The sequence below is a fragment of the Electrophorus electricus genome, chromosome 23 (assembly GCF_041902795.1).
Source record: "Electrophorus electricus isolate QZ-2024a chromosome 23, ASM4190279v1, whole genome shotgun sequence".
In the NCBI taxonomy this organism is placed as follows: Eukaryota; Metazoa; Chordata; class Actinopteri; order Gymnotiformes; family Gymnotidae; genus Electrophorus; species Electrophorus electricus.
The window spans coordinates 5247910-5270800 of NC_137519.1; the positions used below are offsets into that span (position 1 = coordinate 5247910).

Consider the following 22891-nt stretch of genomic DNA (forward strand, 5'->3'; position numbering starts at 1 on the left):
ATGACATCTACAGACTCCCAACTGTTCCCAATAAATGTTTTATTAAAGTGGCTGGTGAGTGCAATCTTATGCATCGAGTAGTGAAATATGCAATACTGCTGCTAACCTCTACGCATCACCTGTATACGCACCTGACCTCTACGCATCACCTGTATACGCACCTGACCTCTACGCACCGACAGGCCAATTTGCTGCTCCTATTGGGATACTATTATAACTACACTAATTAGACAACAATAAATCAGAGGACTGGGCAGCAAAGACAAAATTATTATTATGATTGAAGCAGACAGGCTTTTTTTTTTTTTTGGTCTTCAGGTTTGACAAATGTTGGTGTTTATTGTAAGTATTGCAGTTCAACTTACATCTATAGTCAGAGTGCATGTTTACAAAGAATGGCCACAAAGTTTAGCAAGACTTCGCTTCTCCCAAGAAGAGCTTTGTGCAAACCAGACCCTTTCTCCTGTTCCCCAGAGCCTCCTTACCACCACGCGTACACTCACACGGCCTATAGGGGGCGTGGACATCAAGCCTCTCGGAGCTGACTTCTGGGCCTAGTTGCCTCCACGTTGACGTGGTTACAAAGTGCTTAAAGCAACGTTTGCTCTGCCGCCCTCTGATACTCCAGTTTGTGCACCAACACTAGAGGGGAGAGTCATTCCTTGGCCCCAGTCTCAAAAAATATTAAAAACAAAAACAAAAAAAATCAAGGGCTGATCCCAGAACAGATTCGTCCATTCTTCTCACCTATTTTAGTCGTTAAGTGCCATATCTACAAACATCAGTTTTAACAAAATAAAATAAATTTATGAATAACACCCCTAAACTAGGACCAGGCTTTCCTAACCACTGTGCTTGTAAGGGCAGGATTGGAAAGTTCCTAGGTCTGTGCTACCGAGATTAGTGATGCATGTGGCCTCAGACCACTGCCCCCTGGCGGCCACGGCCGGAATCACCAGAGAGTGCAGTGCCCAGGACAGGCTTGCTGTACAGTGATAGAGTGTATTAGATGGGATGGCCTGTTTGGGCGGCACTTCTGTTCTGTGATGGTTCGTTAACAGGCCAGCAAAGGCAGTGGCACTCGGGGGTACAAAAGTGGTTTTCTTTGGTGTGATGTTAGAAAGCTCTGGTTCTCACCATGGGTCCTTGGTGTAAGTGCAGATTAAAAGAAAAGGGGCGGGGGGGGGGACCACAAGGAACAAAATAACATCATGTAAAGAAACAAAGCAAAAGGTAGGTTACATGCTCAGGGTGGGGGCTGAAGAAGTGAGAGAGAAAGAGAGATGGTGTTCGTGTGTGGTTTGGTGGTTTGGCCTTGTGTTGGAAAACAGCACCACTTCATGATCAGTTCTCTAACAGGCAGGGATGAGTCTGTGTAGCCCCACGCAGCCCACACAACCGCCATGCAGAACGTTCACCTCACACCATCATGTGTACAAACACACATCCCCTCGCGGGGGGGGGTTCTGCCTCTCTTCCAATCACAGTGGCGTTCTAGGTGGTCTCGCCTAATTGCATGGGGGGCACGGCTGTGGTGTAGCTACCCCTGGTGGCGCATGTTGGGAACCACGTTCAGCACAGAGAGATGGAGCACAGCAGCTGTAGTTGGGACGACAAGCTCAGAATCAAAGAAAACAAATTAAGATTACACAGAATTGGATTACATTGCATACTCCACCTCCAACATAAACAGCTACATGAGAAGGATAGGAATGCCATCACAGCATTAGAAAATTCACAAAACTCAAAGAAGGAAAAAAAAAAATAATAATTTTTTTTTTTTAAACTTCCCCTCCCTTGTCATTCAATATCAAGGATAGATAAATATGTCTTAACAAAACCCCAAACCCAAACTAAAAGAAGTCAGAGCATTCATTCTAGTCCAGATGAAAGAAAAGACGGAAATCAAGCACAATGTCCTGGACAGCAGGGCTGAAGGAGCATGCCTTAGAGGTCTGCCTGCAGTTTCCTGTTCTCATCGTTTGTTTTAGTGCCCTTTTAAAGTCATATTTATTTATCCTTCTTGTTACTGTCTTGAAAGAGAACCCCACCCATGTGCTCACAGCCACACCCATGGGCACTCAGTCATGCCCTCAGCACAATAGTGGAATGCCTCGTAGCTTCAAACAAGCAAACACGCACACAAAAATAACAAACGATAACTAGCTAATAAATAAAAGCGCATCTCAGCCGAGAACGCGTCTGTGCTCAGGGTCCCCGGCCCCGGCCGGGCGAGTGTCTGTGTTCAGGTCCCAACCCCAGCTGGGGCATGTTGGCTGCTGTTGCTGTTGTTGTTGTTGTTGTTGTTGATGATGATGATGTTGTGGGGTGCTTGGTTGCTGTTGTTTTGTTTTTTGTCCCGTTCATCCGTGCATGCATCATTTTCCTGTTCAAACTCGATGTGTTTCAGAGCATCAGGAGTTTTTACAAACGTTTACGTTCGGGCAGTTAAACATTACATTATAAACAGGGGACCAAAAAACAAACAAAAAACCCCCAAACAAGAATGAACATAATGGTAATACTGTCCACGCAACTCTGCCACAGCATCTGAAGAGGATATTCATCTTTCCAAAAATATAATTTAAAATGCACAAAAACACAAGACAAACAGCCACAGAGGCAATATTTCTACCCACTTGTATCTACCTTTTTAAACTCTGTTTTTTTCCTTTTGTCTTAATTTATTAAACTATTTATGTATTATATACAAAAACAAGCAAGTTGGATTTTCCTCTTTAGGACGGACACTGTAAGTGCCTCAGGAGGGGAGGGGGTGGGGGTGTGACTAAGGTAAAGCTGGAACTGGAGGAGTTATTGCTCATTACTGCTGGGGGCGGGGCAGGGCGGAGCGGGGCGGGGCATCTACTCGAACATTTGGGGTGCTATGGTTCTGGTACCATGCCAGTTCTACGATCAGCTCTATGGGTACATAGTCACTCCTGATAGCTGCTGTGTGGAAAATGTTACACGGACGTCTCCGTGGTTCGAACACACACAAAGGAAATGTCCCTCTCACTACCGACGGGAAAGGCCGTTAGATTTTGGTTTCCCACTGTTGAACCTTATCGGTGATGAGACGGACAGCTGATGAGGGCATTCTCGCCCACGTTGTTGGTTCGTTTAGCACCAGTCGACATAGTTCATGCCTCGTAACCACTGACCTTACGATATTGAACGATGTAAGAAAGCGGGGCCACCGATCCTGATATGTAAGGGCCAGCATTCCAGCACATGTTCAAACGATACGAGCTTCGTGGATCGAAGCCGTCCAAACAATTGCTTCGACTGAAAGTTCCAGCAGGTGACCAGTTCACAAGCCTTTTTAACCCGTAAGAGAAAGACGATTTTAATAACCACGTTTAAAAACAGCCAGACAGCTGCATCACATCAACTTACAGCAACTTTAATTTTCATTCGAAGTTCAAATGAAATGTAAAATGCTGGCCAACAATGTGTTTATAAAGGTTTGCGACTGGTAAAATCATTCAGTCTGGTATCAAACAGATGCGCTGAAACATCCTTACAGGCCATCTATAAAAACTCTATATAAAGACAAAATCATAATCTCAGGTGAGAAATCTCTGAGCTTCTTCAAGTCTTTGCTCACTCACACCTTCTTAAACATCCAGAAATATCAGTCAGCCAATCAAAACGCTTTTCTAATGAAAGGACGGGTTGTGCTCTGGTCACCTGAATGATGCGACAAGTTCTGATTGGTTGGGGGCGGTGGCAGGGAGTGTCAGGGACTTGATTGTATCGGAGTGGATCACGGAGAGGGGGAGGGAGGTGGTAGTAGCTGCTGTTGCTGGGACTGTGTGTGTGTGTGTGTGTGTGTGTGTGTGTGTGTGTGTGTGTGTGTGTGTGTGTCTAGGAGTTGAAGGCAAGCTTGAGGCTGCAGGAGGAGTAGCCCTCATCACTAGCCAGGCTCTGCAGGCTGCTGTGATCATCCAGGTCACTGGTGCTGGCTGTGCTCATGCTGTCCAGCTCTCCATGGGAGAACTCGGTACTCTCTACGTCCACCTCGATCTCCTCTGCAAGGCGCGGGGGGGGGGGGGTAATGGAGGAGGAAAGAGCAGATGAGAAAGAGGGAACGAATGAAAGGAGTGTGAGAAAAAGTGTGAGGGAGAGAAGGGAAAGATGTAGTTGTTGGTAATGAACAGCAAAATGACTTTTAGCTGACCAGCTGGAGGTGTGTTTCAGTTATGGGGCTTTAGGGACACGAGAGTGATGACTAGTGTGAGCAAACAAGGACTTTCTATACAGGGCATCCCTCCATGTCTCAGTGTGTGTGTTTGTGTGTGTGTGTGTGTGTGTGTATGCCTATGCATGTGCACTGTATGTGTTTATGTGTGCGTGTGTGTACGTACCTTGGTCGGAGTCGGAACGGTCGGAGCGTTCGGAGCCCAGGGTGGAGCCCACGCTGTCTGTGCGTATCCGCTCGGGCTCTCCGAGTCCCGGGGCACACCGTAGGGAGTCCAGCTGCCGGCGGAGGTGCCTCTGCTTCCTCTCCAAACTCTCCAACTGGTACCGAGACTTCCGGTCAGTCTCCTCTAGTTTCTACACATACGGATAGACAAACAGAGAGAGAGAGAGAGAGAGAGAGAGAGAGAGAGAGAGAGAGAGAGAGAGAGAGAGAGAGAGAGAGAGAGAGAGAGAGAGAGAGAGAGAGAGAGAGAGAGAGAGAGAGAGAGAGAGAGCGCATGGTGGTGATGAGATGATGATTTTTTTTGTTCAGTGCGTGCATGTACTAGTGTGTGCGTGTGAGTGAGGGCGTATGCTTGTGTGTGAATGTGTCCATTGCAGAGTACGGCATAACCCAGCTTGAATCAAGATACACTAACCCGGCCAACATGAACAGAGAGGGGCAGCATTCCGTGGCACTACTGCAACACAACACTGGCCCACACAAGCTACTCATCAATAATCAATACAGCACAGGCTAAAAACAGGCCATGTGTGCATGGCACTCCTCCACAGCTCTGAACACCAACATGCTCATGGATGCAGTTCTTGCTTCTTCAAATCTGGGGTAAATTTAGTCCAAAAGGCAATGTGGAGTAGGGCCTGTGCACTGTGTGTGTGTATGCATGTGTGTGTGCCTTGTTTTTGTGTTTTTACCTTTTGCCTTGTTGAGCAGGCCCAGTGTAGTGTGTGTGTGTGTGTGTGTGTGTGTGTGTGTGTGTGTGTTTGCTTTGTGTTTTTACCTTTATATGTGCTTTTGCCTTGTTGAGCAGGCCCAGTGTAGTGTGGCGGTTACAGTCTGGTCCCAGTGGTATGAGAGCCTTCAATCGCTCCAGACACAGACGCAGGTGGGCTCGTCTGCAACACACACACACACACACAAACACACAATGACATAGCAGCCAACATGCTGCAGCGCTGTATTTAGTACCAAGACACCAGCAGTTCATAAAAATGACTGGGCAGCTTTAAAAATAAATAAATAAATAAATAAATAAATAAATAAAAAATTTTAAAAAAGAGTTGCAGTCTCTTCTTATTCCACACGGGGGCACAATGCACTTCACATTCACCATCACAAGTCCTGCGCTAATAGAAGAGTATTCTCTCTCCTGTTATCATGGGCTATTGCTGGCGTACATCCAGGCAAACCTTACACATGCACAGGGGGTTACTCATCAAACACAAACACACACACACACATGCCTAGGCACTAGCATATCAGGCACTGGAGATGAGCAGTGAGGAGTATATGTAAAGACCGTGTGTGAAAGAGAGACAGACAGAAAGATAAAGAGGGATAGTGAGCTCTATCTCTCTGTGCATATCTATACCCCTCTTGTCAGGTCGGGGCCGACTATATTGTCTCTTATCAGGACCACGTGTCTACTGTCTCTCACACACGTGCACGCACGTGTACGCACTCACACACACACACACACACACACACACACACACAGAGACAGACAGAGTCTCGCCAGTAAAGATAGAGGAAGATTTACTGTGTCTTATCAAAGTTGAGTGTAACAAATGGGGCATAGATACCAGGACAGCCTCTCTCACATACACCCACACACAGACACACTGAGATGTGCATGGGAGAGTGTGTGTGTGTGTGTGTGTGTGTGTTTGAGTGCATGTTTTTGGCAGGCGAGCCAGTGTGTTCCTCACTGATAACTTTGTCATTCTAACCCCAGACGCCCCCATAACCCCCAGAACAGTGCTACCACAAAGACTCAAACAAGCACTACGTCATTTGATTCTTTAGGGCCATGTAGCAACACGCACGCACACACACGCACAGAAAAAAACCCATGTACACCACAGATGTCAGACAGACAGACACCTTTCCATGACAAAAGGATGTCACCTTATCCAGCATGCTTTTAACACTAAACACACACACATACAAACACATTCCTTCATGCCATCATGTATTTACAAGCATGTCTACTGTAAGCACCCTACACATACCTTACACACGCAAACATGAGTCACACCAGGCAGTACATCTTGAAGGGGTGTGTGTGTGCGTGCGTGGGCAGCTTGAGTGTCATTCATTAGTGATTCCAGGCCCCAGGAGACACTTCCACCTTTAACCCCAACCCTTGCCCACTCCGCCTGACTAACCGAGTGCACCAAATGGCTAAGACATGTCAGTGAGGGCTCGGAAACCAGCAATGCGCCCAAGTGCCGCACAACACCCCGATTACCCTTTTTGCCCAATCACAGAGGAGTTCCTGTCCCAGTCAGCAGTGCTGGCACGCAGACGGCCAGCCCACTTACACGCTCACACGCCAAGGTCCATCCAACTCAGACACACCAGGGTGGACACTCCCCTTAATTAATCCCCGAGAAACAACCCCAGCCAGAATTTGGGTGTGACGGGCATGCAAACCTAAAGAGCAGAACCTGGAGTTCACGCCCTGGATAACAACTTGGGCAAGAAACTGAAACATCCTCTGACTAATGAGACGAAATGGTGGTTTCATTATAACAGAACAGGAGGCACTTTAAGAAGATCCAAAGGCCAAGCACTAGTGTCAGCTAATGACTTGGGTTATATAACTAGTCAAATTGCACTAACAAATCATACTCGTGTCTTGGTCTGTCATCCTGATTTTAATATGGCTTATCTGATAACACTGTCCTGATCCACCCTGCTACAATTTTAGCTCCTTTCTAAATGAAACACAGGCAAACCAGCCAGTCAGGATCTTCTGGTTCATTGGAATATCACAGAAAGGTGTGCTAGATGAGAACTGGGGTTTAACCACCTCAGAGACCGTAACCGAGACTTCTATTCATGATGCAACAATAGCGGCATGTTACCTCGACCAACAGAATGCGGGGACGAAGCAAAGCTGCACTGGTGATCTCTACCACACCGAGTTACACAACATTCACACCATGAGATGAAAAAAGGACCGCCCATCTTCCTGTTCTGCGATCAATGGCGTGATCATCTCAGCTGAAGTGCATGTGTGGGGTATCTAAGTGTCAATTCCACGAGTGTGAGAGTTAAGCAGTTCTCTTCAAACATACAAACAAACAATCAATACAATTGTGTGTGTGTGTGTGTGTGTGTGTGTGTGTGTCAGAGCCAAGAATAGCTCCATTCCTCTACACGCCATCTGTAGAGAGATTACACAACACAACCACCAGTTTGTCATAAACACACACACACACACACACACACACACACACACACACACACACACACACACACACACACACACACACACACACGTTCTGTTGAAACTACCCACGATGTCGTGGGTGCAAACGCCTGTATTTCTGTATTTGTGTGTGATGTGTGGTGCTCTGTTCTGAATTCTTCTCAGTGCTCAGAAAAGCTCCTGTTCTCCCTGTTGTGTTAAAGCTATGATATGTATTTTCCTGGAGCTTACATACACAATCTATCCTGTTTTACTCCACTCAGTTTGGTAAACAACTCTATTGTGGTAAAAATAACACTGAACCAAATCAATTCCTGGACAAATTTAATGCATACTTTTGGGTGAGACAGTGCAGTGGTAGCTCAGTAGTTAAGGTACTTGATTTATAATTGGAAGATTGTAGGTTCAAGCCCCACCACTGCCAAGTGGACACTGAGCAAGGCCCTTAACCCTCAACTGCTCAAGCCAACTCGCGTTAGATCACACAGTAGCTTTAACTGTGGTTCAGTCACACAGAACAGACAGTAGCTTTTTTTGTGAGGGAGCAGAGAGCACAGGACTTGTTAAACACAGACATGTTAGAATATTACAGAGGGAGGTGGAGCCTGAACTGACAACCCCATTCCCCAGTCATGTTTGGACTTGTTCTCTCTCTCTCTCGCTCTCTCTCGCTCTATCATGCGCACACGCAGTTTAAACAGGCCTTTCTCAGACAGGCAGTACACCTTCATGCATCCTCGAAACAAGTCAATGCAGAAAAAGAGTAAAGGCAGAAAAACCTATATCCTTCAAATGACTCTCTCACTCAAAGTTGTGCAAAATGTCCTTTTTCTTACTGCCTTCAAATATCCTTCCACTGACTACGCACGCACGCACGCACACGCACGCACACGCACGCACGCACGCACACACGCACACACCCTTGTGAGTTTCTTCACACATCCTTTGAATGACTCAACACACACACACACACACACACACACACACACACTTGCAAAAGTCCTACAGTTTTAGCTGACAAGACCAGTAAAACAATATTGGGGAACCTAGAAAAACCCCAAAAAACAAGAGACCCCCCACCCCAACTCCAACAAATCAAGTTCTTCATAGTGTACTACTTCAGCTGGGAAAGGAGAAAAACACAGTGATTTAGGAGAGACTTATTAACAGCATAAAAGGTGCAATACTGACGGACCTAGCCGGAGTCACTGTGTGCAAGTTCAATTGAAAGCGGCTCAGTCCAAACCTCTGAGGTCAATTAGGGGCCCAGTGGTCATAATGCATTGGCTTTCAACCGTTTCTCATCTTCATGGGAATTTGTACGGCTTCTCTTACTCACTCTCTCACCCTAAAGACAGAGAACCATGAATAGATGCAGGATAAGAGAGAGAGAGAGAGAGAGAGAGAGAGAGAGGAGAATGAGGAGAGAGTGAGAGCACAGAGGGAGAGGAGAGTGAGAGGTGGAAAAGAGAGAGAGGGAGAGAGGAGGCTTATGAGCTTCTTTTGTTACTCTGTGTTCCTGCTGCAGCCTACTCACTTCTCTTGATAGAACTGAGATTACCTGGATCTCCTTTTTCATACTATATATATTTCACATATATACACACACATACACGCACGCACACAGGCAGGCATACAGATCATATAGATGCCCATGCAATGAAGCACGAATCCACAAACACTTACTTCATGAGCCTTTACTTTTACCATTGCTCCTCTAAATCTTCCCACAGGAAAAACGAAACTAATTTTACTACGCTGTGTCTGGGTGTTTTTGTGAGACCTGATAAAGATCAATAAAGATCCATAAGGACAAGTAAAGATCAATTTTCTGACTGACACACACAAATCCAGAGTTTTGCCCTCTTGTGTGTTTGAGCTGGCCATAGAGTCGCACTCTTCAGGTGTGCCTTTTCACCTAGACTACGACTGTGGACTCCTCTTGATCACTATAGGCCCTGCCCGACAGAGTGGCAGAGGGGAAAGAAAGACAATAAACAAACCTAAAAATCCAGAAATTAGCCTGATGTTGGGTGGAAGAACATCTGCTGGAGATGGGGTGTGTGGAGAAGTGAAGAAGAGTCCAAACACAGGGCTCAGGGAAGCGGAGTAGATGAAGGCGTGTTTTCTATTCAAAGAAGTGCATGTATTCTCAAGCCACTGCATGTGTGTGTGTGTGTGTGTGTGTGTGTATGTTCCCAGAGAGATCCCCTCCCCTGACCTAGTTGTAGAGGAACACCCACATGCAGAGGTGCCTCTCTGTTGCTATGCGCTGTAGTGTGAAGTCTCTCAAAGTGGGAGGCCTGACACACAGCAAAACTCTCTCTCGCTCGCTCGCACGCACGCACACACACACACGCACGCACAAGTACACCAGCTGAATGACGTGGTGATGCAGTTGCTTCCTGCCAGCTGATCTGCGGCTGAAGAGAAAGCAGGCAGCACCTCATGACTCTCAGGTGCGGGCCTCACACGCGCTGAACTCACGCGAGGAGCACAGAACAAGCCCACCCGCTTGGAGGACAGGAATGGTCCATTCCAATGTAGTGCATTCCAGCATTTGATTCCAGAGTGCTCCTCAGTTCTGGTGTGTGTCTGTCGCTCTCTGTCTTCCTCTCTCTCCCCGTCTCTCTCTGTCTCTGTACGTATTCCCCCCCCTCTCTCCCCCTCTGTATTTATTCCCCTGGGTCTCTCTCTCGCTCTGTGTGTGAGTGTGTAAGTATGTGTGTGTGTCTTCCCCATGGCAGCATGCAGTATGGCAGGTGTGGCTAATGGCAGGGTGGAGATGTAAAATGCACAGAGGCCTGGAGGGAACAGAGCCTGCTCCAACTGTCCCAGCTCCAACCACCCAACTCCAACCACTTAGCAAGCAAACCCCCTGCCGCTTGTGAGGCTGTACGTGTGTGTGTGTGTCTTCTAACATTTCCTCTTATGTGATGGCTTTGGCACTGAAGGTCATGAGGCTTGGCCTCCTGAGCTGATCCTGAGGTGATCAATGAGGGAGACCATGAGTTTGGACTGGAGGGACAGCAGTCTGGCTGATCCACTATACTTCACACACCGCTCTGAGCAGCCTTTTAGAATGTGTGTGCGCACGCTTCAGTGATATCTCCAGTGCCCGACGGGAGAGTAACACGTCGGACATATTTCTGAGGTCAGATATGCACAGATTAAACCCCACCCTGTCCTGTAACACGGGCAGGCAGGCGGGTGCGTGCACACACGCACGCACGCACAAACGACCCCAGTTGTACCGCAGGCGCTTGGAAACTGTGCCAGAACGGAACTCCAGCCCAACATCACAACAACCAAAACCAGCATGCGCGCGCGCGCACGCACGCACACACACACACACATACACACACGCACGAGTCCGCTAAGCCTTTAGCTGTTAGCTGCCAAAAAGCTGTGAACACTCAATTTAGCACAGAATTATACACAGAGAGCAAGAGAGAAAAGGGTGAAAGACAAACAAAAAAGAGTAAATGAGGAAAAAACGTGATTTGGAAAGACAGAGAGAGAGAGAGAGAGAGAGAGAGAGAGAAGTTCCAAGACAGGAATTTTAAAATGGGCTTCTGCTGTGTTATTTACTATTAAGTAGTTCTTTTGACAGACGAACAATCATTCTTGATGTCTGTATACACAGCCAGGCGCACACACACCCAAGACAGCAGTGAACCTTACAGATGGACACGCACAATGTGTCACATGTTACTCATGCCAGCAGGTCCAGACCGGCGAGATGGCTGGGTGCATCCTTACTTAGACAGCACTCAAACCTGTCTCAGAAATGATACTTAGGTGTTACTGTGCAACTCGGGAAGAGCAACAAACATGCATGTGCGTGTGTGTACACGTGTATACAGTACCCACTGTGATGGAGAGTGGCCCATACAGGACCATCAGTAACACATGAATTAATTCCCATGCTGAGCTTTCATCTGTACAGACCAACAAAACCTACACACGTCACATGCCCTCAGTGTATGTGTGTGTGAGTGAGGATGATGGTGAATTTGGAGAACATGAATCACGTGTGTGTGTGTGTGTGTGTGCGTGCGTGCGTGCGTGTCTCTACTGGCCAATTCTGGAAGACAGTGATCCTGAGACCAGCACGCTTCTGGTTTAGCACCTAATAAACAGCAGAATGACTGCATCACACACATGCACACACATGCACACGCACGCATGCTCGCAGAATAAGAGATAAGCAGGTTCTGAACTCTCTGTCAAGAGAGTCTACTATTAAAAACACCTAACCCTAACACACAAACAGACAGCCAAACACACCCACACACACACACACGAGCGCAAAGATCATGGCAAGCCAGCAGTGTGTGATGAGTACTGATCAATGGACTTGATTGATATGGACGAGCTTCATCTTGGAAAATGCAGTTGATCGGATTGCAACAATGTGTCATTCAGGCTCCAGTAGTGTCCATATCCTTTGTTTACTAGTTTCTGGCCCATAAATCCCCTTGCAGGCTCCTCTATTTAAGGCCCTTTGGTCAGATTTAGCTGTGCTAGCTGAATACTCTTTTCCTTGGTCATGAGGCTTGGAGCTGTCATTCAGGGTCATAAAAACTAGGCCTAGATTTGGAACGAGTGACTCCAGCCAGCCCAAGGTGCTGCCCCATCCCATCAGTGGTGTTAACTGTTTGCGTCGGGTGTTCGGGGAACTCGAGTGAACCACGGGGGGAAGCTGTACTATAGCTGCCGTCTCTGGCCCTGCCCCGGTGCGCTGCTGACCCTGCAATCGTATCCTGAGGGGGCGGGGCTCTGGGACGAGGTGTTCCCTTACCCACATTGGATATAGGGCAAGGCTACACAGAAGCGACCTCTGATTCTCCAGTGTCGTCTGCCCGATTCACCCTGGTCCCAGGCTGCAGGGAGAGACACAGGCCTGGGAGACCATTTTCCAGTGTGTGTGTATCCCTTTTGGGTTGGTGGCTAAGAGCATGAACAAGCAGTAGGGGCTGTGTGTGTGAGGGAGATCTGGCTGAAGTAAAGATCAAACCCCTTAAGCTGCTTTTCCTAGCCAAGGGAAACATCTCTCACACACACACACACACACACACACACACACACACACACACACACACACACACACACACACACACACACAGTTCTACTGCAGGCGCTTGGAAAGTGTGCCAGAACAGAACTCCAGCCCAACATCACAACAACCAAAACCAACACACGCACACGTGCGCACACACACACAGTGGTACTGCACTTGTATACGTCTACACACAAAAGTTTAAGCTGTCTTTCATGCATTTTTTTGGTACGTTTACATAAACATGCACATACATGCACATGTTTCGGATCGCTGAAAAACATTTTGTGAAGTGTGCGTGTTAATGACAGAGGTTTTAAGGTTATAGAGCCTGCATCAGGGGCACTGGTGCCAGGCTGTTGACTCTGTAACCCTCCTGGGACCAAAACACTTTCAGCACCAACTGCTTCTGCACTAGGACCTCATTTACTGGGAGCTGGAACCCTAACTCTCAGAAGCACAGCACTCTGAGAAACTCCCATTGGGCAGGGTTTCGCGCCACGTTCTAGAACGTTCTCCAATACGCTCTGATTGGGCTGCGACATCGTGGAGTCAGAAAGCTCAGTGCTAAACAGCAGAAATCTTGCAAATTAGCCAAAATAAGTAGAACAACACACATCTACAAATAAACTGAATTTTCCTCATTCGAGTTAAAACTACTCTCGTGAAGTATACTGTTCTACATTCATGATACAGTCATGTGACAATTTTAACATTTTATTTATTTATTTATTTATTGCATCGCTGAGCTCTAATCCGTGTGGTGTTTATATTTAAGGCATCTAACCCGAGAAAGCAGCTGTGAGTCAGAACTGTGAATGCAGAAGGTGAGGATGCTCAAACACTGGTTTGGGAGCGGGTGCGTGCGTTTGATCTTTGCATGTGGTGACATGTGAGGCACCGGAATGTGGTTTAAGGCCTTTCATCCTCCTGGCGCCCTCAAATGAGCCGTTCCAGCAGGAATCTTCCCCTTCACACACACGCACATGGACGCAAACACACACACAGCCACACGTGCCACTTCCAGGCCCAGACGCACACAAAAATGGCCGCCTGTCGGCCCGCCAAGGTGCAACAATGCCACTCTCATCTGTGAAACTCCCCCTAGTTACACAGACATCGCGTGTCAAACGTCCCAAAAGCGCTTGCTCCGGGGCAAACACACTCATCCTCCGTGCTGGGCATGTCACCTGACCAGCAAGGCTTCTAAACACTCCAAACCTGCTGGCTGGCTTCTGGAAGGGCTGTGTGCACTTCCTGTGCTACCATTTCCTGTTCCTCTCTCCATGGGTGCTGACTTTGTACTTCAGTGCTATTATGTCAAACCAAAATCCAAAACATCTCACAGACTTCGCTGAGTGGCCACACAGAACCCAAATCCAAACTCAATCTTCACCCACAAAAACATGATTGGTTCGTGACTTCATGGCCCTCACGGCATTTTAGCCTGGTTTCATTCAAATGTGCAGCTCATTTGAATCTGCCTGAGAGGTAAACAAATGCAGTGCACATTGGGAGCAAGGAAAGGCTCACAGAGGATGTGGCAAAACTTTAAAGAAAAGGTCAGGTTCTTGTCTCTGAAGTGGTATGTGTGGGAGGAAACAATAGCACCATATTCAACTTCCTGTCTGACCGAAGCAGCCCAAGCGGGTGAGGGTTTCGGTGTTTTGCGAGGACGATCATGACATCAGCACATCTACCCAGCGCCGGGCTGCTGTTCTGATGACACACACACACACACACACACACACACACACACACACACACACACACACACACACACACGTCTGGCTCCTATCTTGCAAAACCAGTTGGCTATGAAGTAGATGAGCAGACACGTGCACACACACACATACACAGACATGTACACGCCTAGTATCACGCGAAAGTCTTACTATGAAATGTACCATGTGACTTGGTGGAAAGAGAGAAAGAACCAGCTGAACTGAAAGTATGTACAGTACAGCACCTGATAATCGCCAGGGTCAAGGGGAGGCCTCACCTTACTAGTGCTCTTGCATGTCTCAGACAGGAAATCTAGGATCAGTTTTGTCTTTCTTAACCTAATAAGGGTGCACACTTGGAAAGGAATTCCAGGTCATGACTCAGGGACACTTCACAGACTTGTGGTCTGGAGACAGTAAGATGCACTTGGTTGTTTCCACCTGGTCTAGACAGCTTTGCCAGTTTCCTTGAAGTGCTGTATGCTGCATTTGTGTACCCCTCCTCCTTCCAACCCCATGGTGCACTAACCCAAATCAGATAAAGGTTTCTGGACACACCTCACACACACAAGCACAAGTACACCCACACTCACAGAGGAGTACATGCAGTTTGTGCTATTGAACAGGAACTCAGTGTCTCTGATAAACCGAGTCCTTCAGCTTCCTATGCTGAACTTGGTCCTTTATACCAACATCCATCCATAGTGAAAGTAAACTGATTTACTCATGGAGGGCTTTTTATGAAACTTAAAGAGTAGGGTGACCCTGGGTGTCTGGTTTTGAGCTCCCTGTGAGTAGAAAGTCTACTGATTTCTTTCCTGTAAGGCCCATGTGAGGCAGTAGATTAAGAAGCACTGCAACCTGCTCACTGGCTCTTACGCGGAGCACTTGAGTGACGCGACAATGGCTGTTACTCACCGATTCTTCTCCAATTCGTTGTGCGTAGACCTGTGGAAACAAGAGACACCATTTTAAACAGCGTCGAAGGAGCAGCATGTGAAACACAGATCTGGGACCTGTTTCTCCACAAGCAGCACACGGTTAAGATCATCCTAAGTGAAAGTGTCTGCAGCATAATACTCACACTACCATCTTTGTGTTACAATGCTTTTAGGAAACTCAGCCCAGATGTTTACCATACACTCATTGGGCTGGCTTGTGCACAGTGCTAACTATTCTGGGCCAGCCACATGTGCAAAACCTTCTCTGACTAAGCACAATATTATCTGAGCTAGAGTCAGCATTTGTTCCTCCACAGAAGGAATGGGACTACAGGGGCTAAAAGAGGCTGATCCTGGGCCTGCACAGGATCTCCGTTGTACAAATGGCAGCGTGGCTGAAGCCAAGCGCAGATGTATTCATTCATCTCCACCTCCCCCATGACCTCCTCCCACCAACCAAACCTCTATGCCGCTAGCATGCATTGTACAGTCCCTTCCACACACAACCAGACCCGCTTTGTCCGTCTTGCTGTGAGGATGCCGAGAGCGAGCACACGAGTGATGGGAAGAAAGAGGAGGGAAGGAAAAGCGAGAACGTGTCCCCTGTATAAGTGTGAGACAGTTGGTTTCTCCTCACTCCAGAGCGACAGGGTGGGCCAGCCTCCACTCTCCACATCTCTGGCTCGGAGCACGAGCCAGCGTGTTGTTAATAAATGTGAAGCGAATCAGCTTCTTTGTGTAGCCACGCTGAGAAGGCGAGGAGGCTGTCCGGACTGCCTCTCGTCCTGGGTGGCTGAAGACATAAGCCCAGCATGGGCCCAGCATTTGGGGGGTTCACATCGCGCAGTCAATACACTGACAACTACTAATAGTGTGCCATGTTTGATTTTTGTTTGTTTGTTTTTTCCTGGCCTCCCACAGCTGACCTGATGGCCTTGGCGCTTCCATATGAGCGGATGCACGTAAAAGATGGAGGGGGGTTGTTGCCTGGCGCCTTCAGAGGAACATGCATATACACTGGACCTGTAGGTACTGTACTGTTCTATGAATTATTAATTATTAGCATACAATAACCATCTTATGTTTTAATACCGCAATGCAAAATGTGCATAAGATACACAGGGAGTTTGATTAGGGAGTGGGTTGAATGGGTAAATGCAAAAGACTGAATTAAACTAAACTAGATTTGAATACAACAAATTCCAGAATGACTGCAGTAAATGATATCATCATGGGGTTATCATTATAATCGCTCTGTTTACCTATATAGTTACAGCTCTATTGTGGTAAGACAGGGTGAATGAAGGTTCCTCCAGCACACTCTGACAGGTATGCCCACAGATCAGATAGCACACTGTAGGTCTGCATACTCACTCACTCTCTCTCTCTCTCTATCTCTCTCTCTCTCTCTCTCTCTCTCTCTCTCATAGACGCACATGCAGGCTATTTTGTGAACAACTCATACGGAACTGAAATCAGCCATCAAGATGTCTGACAGTGAGAAAGGCAAAACAACTGAATCTAGGAAAACCTCCCTGCACACAAACACGCATATATAACACGGCGCAACCAGTGAGGAAGATGCAAGCTAGCACGAAATGGCTGCAGTAGTCTACTGCCAGTCTGTGCTCCAACATGTTCGCATGTTAGATTGAAAGATTATCTTCAGCCGAGGCGTACGTTAGTGTACGTGGCTACGTATTGTTCAAAAAGGCATGACAAATTCTCGTGCACATGTTGGCTATATTGACTTTTAAGCACTTCTTTTTTTCGACAGGGTGACCGATGATTGTTGTTGTTTTACTGTCACCTCACCAAGCAAAAATCCTATTTTAAGCATGGACAACGATTTTCAGTCACATAATTTCGTATATTCACCTTGTAGTTCTAGAAAACAACGCTTGCTGTAAATAAAACGTCGAGTGGGGTTAGGTGCAAAACTCTCATCCTACCCGTAGCGGTAAAAACAGTTATATTGAATTAATATAGAATATCATGTAATGATCCTGTCACGTGAATGTATGAAGTGTCAAAATAAACGGTCTGGTTTGGTGGCTTAGCAGTACGGGAAGAGAAAAATCCCCCAGTCAAGTACTCTTCGGCACTGTACAATAAAAGAATTTCGCGTAGTCCCTAAGCGCCATGCTGCAGCAGTGCAGTTTGACAATCAGCTGATGGCAGCGAGCTGTACAAACGCCCCCCTCCACCAAGACAAACTGACCAACATAACACCTGCACGATCTGTTCACAAACGGCACTCAGGATTTATTAAATCCATCCAACTTGTCATTGAAATATTAAGCCAAGTTGACGTCTAGCAGCCGTTTTGAAAATATCTGCACAGCAAAGTTATAGCTAAATAAGATTAATTTCGTTAACCGCAGGTTCTGACAGATGTCATCGCTTACATTAATGCTTTTACGTCGAAGAGAACGGGGGGTTAATGCGATATCCTTCACCCTTCATCAAGAAACGTATGGCCCACTCTAATGCTGGCACAAAATGGTAAACTAAGAAATTTGCTTACCTGTTGTGGTTGTTGTTGTACTTTTTATTCCGGAGTTTCCTTTGTCTCTGGTAGCTCGAGTTTTGAATAGACGGAAACGTCGAGGCATATCCGTGTTCGCACTCTGTGCGAAAGAGAAATGATAATATAACTAGTTACCCATCTACTTACCAAACCTCAGCTATATCTCTAGGCTACTGACACCCTCACCGAAGTTAAATCACACAAATAACATGCATAAACAGCACATAGTTTATAAACAAAATACATGTTTCTCTTTTAGTTCTAAAACCATTATAAGTGACAAGTGGCATTTGGACAATGCGAATAAATTCGTTTGCTAGCTATACTCACAGCTACAAACCCAGTAGCACTCACCTCTTTCTCTCCGCTCTAAATATTCGGCAGCTTCCAACAATCTCTGGATATTTAGCACCGCAGTCATGCTGTTTTAATGGCTAGCGTTAAGATGGATTTATGGTATCAAGGTGACAACTATTGCTTAAGTTAGGCGAAATTGTGACAATATATTACTTGATATTTCCCAGAATGTAAAAATACTTATTTATTTTTTATATTAAATTTGCTGGCTCTGACAACCGAGTGCCGACCTGAAATATTTTTCTTCCCAGCGCTAGTTAGGTTAGCTAGCAAGCTAGTTACAGAAAATTGTCAGGACCAACAAATTTAAAAAAATCCCTCATCAATATAGGAGTATTAAAATATTAAAAGTACTTAGGAAATGAGCGACTAAAAATTGTATAAAATGAATAGAAACTGTACAAAAGCCCCTAAAGCCCAGCGGCTGCAAATTCCTTGCTTCTTATGTGCTCTCCTCCCCCAGTTTGTTTACCTAGCCTCACAGCTGAGAGGCGGAGACGCGCACAGGCGAGCCCCAACACAAAGACTTATGGGATATGGAGTTCTTCTTACAAAACTCTACTTACATCGCAAACGTTTATGCTTCTCCGAAAACAAAACAGTGATAATATAAATGGTAGACGCGTAAAGGAAGCACGGCGTCGGCACTTGCAAAAGGCTGTAAATTACAGACTCATGTCGGCCTGGGGCAAGTTAATGTAATTGTAACTTGTCAACAAAAGTTTTCAGTATTACATCTAACGCTTTGCGTCTATTGCATATAACATCGCAACTGAAGTACAATTTAAAACGAGGAGAGAAGATTAACAGAATTCGTTTCTTTTACATTCGTTGTCTTTACTCTTTTATGACCACTTCAACTCCCATAACCCATCGATTTGGAAGACTTTAATAGTGACGTTCAAGTCAAGCCAAAGGCCCAGCAACACATGACATCACATCTGCATACAAATTTGATTAGAGGAGAGTCCCACTGGGCGGTGCCAGTAATGTCAGCTTTGACCAATCCGAGAAGCCAACAGCTCTCATGTGGAGGCCATGTGAGCACGCCCCCGGTACAAGGAAGCAAACATGGGAAGTAGAAAATATAAAACAGCGAAATTAAATAGACTGTCGTCTGTGGGATTCGGACTTGAATCCAATGCTACATAGATTCATTAAGATTATGGCTCTTTTAAAAGCGTGCATCGGCAACAGCATTCACTTGGCCTATTTATAAATTACTTTATGTAATACTGGTAATTGTTTTTAATGTGAAATTTAATTTGAAGTTCTTTTAGCCACCTAAAGATGATTCAGTGCTTTTATTGAAAGCTTTGCGTAGCCTATTGACGCGCATTTTATTCACTTTAAAGTTTCTTAAAAGAAACAACATAGAAAAGTCTGTGGGATAAACCATTTGTGCACCTCATATAATATACACCTCAAGATAGTTACTACATGGTTAAAACTCATTTAACAGCTTAAAATACCTTAAATATATACAACTTATATTTGTTTGTAACATTTAAGTTTGACGTGTATTAAAGTTTAGGCTTCCAAGGGGCCCCGAAGTGTAAACTACAGACAATATAACTGCCGCCCAACTTTATAACCACTTGCTATTTCTGAAGCCAAACTCTCAATCAGATGTAGCCGACTCAACCAGACGTCTCTAAATGGCTGGCTAGCTACTCAATAAGTTAATCGCCTGCTATCAAATGCTGATCAGTCTGTGACGAGGGACCAAACTCGGAGTGTAGCATCATTGAACAACACAATAGGCTTCAGACTTGGAAACGAACGTGTGCCAGCCCGACGGGACAGCCAGTGAACCGGGGCAACAGCGAGGGACGAGGGCGGCCTAAGAAGTAGGTTGCAGGATAAAATGCAGCAGCATGCCTAGAAAAAAACAGCCCGTCAGCCTCCACCTAAATAACCAGCCAGCTGCATTTAAATTACGGACCAAGGGCTGATAAGATTAATCCTCCACAAAGCGTCACATATATGAATGCTACCCAATTGAGTAGGATATTTTATATCTATAAAAATTAATTTAAAGTAGAAATACCATAAACTGCGTTAGCCTGGAGTGATCAGAAACTAGATCTCTTAACGGCAAGTTAACAGCACGCAAGGCGCATACTGTGACAGTGCTTGCTCCTTGTCTTCTTAGCTGATCGTCGGGTGAACTCGATCCTTTGTTGTCTGTTGACAATGAAACTGCTTCAGTGGACCACAGAAATACAAAACTCATTGCGGCGCACCAATTTACTTACTTCCATCCTTCCTTTCAGTGCTTTCCAGGTAACTCGCTGCCTCCAGCAAAACTTGCACATTTTTGAGAAAAGTGCCTATCTGGTCCATGGGAGAGTCTCTGGAGTTGAAGACGTCATTGAAAGGACAACTAGACACATCAAAATCTTGCGGATCCACAGATGCTTCAGAGTCCAAGAACACATCTTCAGCCTTCACGTCTCGTCGGTGCCTCTCACTTCTTACCATTTTTTGTGCTAGTTAACAGAGTGTCCCCTCTGAACGCAAAAACTAAACGTCAGTTAATGTGAGGTGCAGTTCGCTGTATCTCGTTCTATTCACTGGGCGCAAGGACTCATATCCTATGGATGCGGGAAAAGCCGCGAACACCGCAGGGTCCTAGCGTCCCCCGGCCCTAAGAGTAAAAACAGTGCCCCGAAGGCTTCGACATTTGATGTCTGGATTACCTCGACAATAAACCTCTCGCTAAATGTATAACCGCAAAGTGGCTTTTTTTACTTGGCCATAACATGATGTAAACCACAAACGAAACGAGCACAAGTGGATACTTAAAAAAACTCACTTAAAAGTAAAAATGTTTACTACTTTTTCTTAAACTAAGAACAAGTATTCACACAATGTGCATTAGTACCTTAACCTATTACCATTGCTACATATATAGAGCCCCTGAGTTTCAATAAACACCGTTATTATACCTCACTTTTTTAGCGTCCAAAACCCATATTCTACTCCATATCCCTCAAAGGTAGTTAGCACTTAGGTTACACGTGAAAATAGTCCCGGTGTTTTAGCATTCAAAGTTCTGACGTCGGAGTGGGGGTTCAGGGGGTACCTGTAGTCTCTTAAACTCTTTATTGATCTTGGGGCATATTATTTAGTAACTACTATGAATTATTCAGTTATTACACAGAAACCAATAGTAAAGGCATATAGTTACAAGAGTGAGAAATGAGAGGCTGGACTGGCGGGCAGGTGTCTGAAATGTGAGAGGATTAAATATATTTTAATACACTTTAATACATTTTTCTGGAGGAGCGCTTGACCTGTTCCAGCAAGTGAAACAATTTCAAATAACAGTACTTCAAAAACATTATCATTTTAAGCACTCTAAAGGTTAAAAAATACCCAAAACCTTTAAAAATCCCATACAAGCCTCAAACTCTCGCCATTAAAAATAATATCAGTATTTCAGACTGAAGGTGTTCAGAAACCCCCCTCAGAAGCAGAAGGCATGAGTGCGAGGAGCTCCCTTTTGGAGTGTGTTCACCGGCAGGCGGAGGTGCTTCAGACGGGCGGCTCGGCCAGAGCTGAGCCCCCCGACACCGTCATGCTCTCAGCTGCAGGGAAGCGGGCAAGAACGAGGGCGGGTCAGAGGGTTGCACGAGAGGGTGGATGAGACGAGGGGGCGGCGCAGCAGGCAAGCGAATGAGTTGGCGAGCGGGGGTGCACTCTCCTCTGGCGCTTCAAAGCCTTCGCACGGGCGTTTGAAGTGCACCTCACAGACGGCATGAAAGAGGTGGAGAGATCTGGAGAGCTCCCACTTCGCAAAGGGAGGAGGAAAACAACTCCGTGGCCTTTAGCAGCGTGTAGGTGTGTGTGTATGGTGGGCATCCACCTGGCTGCGCTTCTCTTTTGGGTCTGAGGATAAAGGGGAATTACTGTGTGTCCTTGAGGTGAGTGAGGCACCCATTAAATATGCGCAACAGAGAGACTAAACCCACCATAGCAGAGCTGCTCATGCTTCCCTCATATACCTTGATACCGTCATATACCCGTATCATATAATGTAATACTTTTATACACCTGTCTCATATACCATAATATTGTCTTATACCCGTAGCATATACCATAATAGTCCTACTACTAATTGAGTAGAACTTGCTTGAACAGCTGATGAAGGATCTGTCTGCAACATCCTCTTTCTCTGGGAACTCTGTGCACTTTACTACAATTTTGAATATCTCTACATCTCTTACTACAGTACTCTGCAGTTACTCACCTAGAATATTATACCTGATATACCACAATATTGTCATACTCATATCATATACTGTAATACTGTATGTACCCTTATCATATACCATAATACTGTCATAAACCGTAATAGACTTACACCCATATCATTAAACCCAAAACCCATTAAACCCAAACAATGGTGAACATGCTGCTTTCGGAGATTCCACTGCTCTGCCCAGGCTGAACAGGTCGTTTCCATGGAATCATGCTGCGCATTTTCAAAAGCCAATTAGAATATATCTGATATATTATACATACCCAACTGCTGCTTGTTATCGCATTAAACACACTTTTGGTTGAACAAAATGGAAAAGAAAGACATATTAACATGTGTCGGTGTTGATGGTGACAATTTTTACTGC

At 45.8% G+C, this 22891-nt stretch overlaps 1 protein-coding gene across 2 annotated transcripts; it reads right to left on the reverse strand.

Moving 5' to 3' along the window:
* Positions 1-313: 313 nt before the first annotated feature.
* mxi1 (max interactor 1, dimerization protein) lies at positions 314-20741 on the reverse strand. Of its 2 annotated transcripts, none has more exons than XM_027015397.3 (6): positions 20516-20741; positions 17898-18000; positions 15348-15377; positions 5208-5322; positions 4371-4560; positions 314-4034 (listed from the first exon to the last, which is right to left on the reverse strand). In XM_027015397.3, exons 1-6 carry the CDS (start codon positions 20739-20741, stop codon positions 3871-3873), a joined length of 828 nt encoding a protein of 275 aa, XP_026871198.2. In that variant the 3' UTR covers positions 314-3870. The 2 variants fall into 2 exon arrangements, with proteins under 2 accessions (XP_026871198.2, XP_026871199.2); XM_027015398.3 differs by lacking the exon at positions 20516-20741 and adding an exon at positions 18255-18740.
* Between the last annotated feature and the right edge of the window lie 2150 nt (positions 20742-22891).

Bases quoted from the DNA above. Each gene is read 5' to 3' on its own strand.
- mxi1 (XM_027015397.3), bottom strand. From the start codon at position 20,741: ATGGTAAGAAGTGAGAGGCACCGACGAGACGTGAAGGCTGAAGATGTG. The intron at 15,378-17,897 runs GTAAGCAAATTT...TTGTTTCCACAG, and splicing joins TACAACAACAACCACAACAG to GTCTACGCACAACGAATTGG. The intron at 5,323-15,347 runs GTGAGTAACAGC...TGTGTGTTGCAG, and splicing joins AACGAATTGGAGAAGAATCG to ACGAGCCCACCTGCGTCTGT.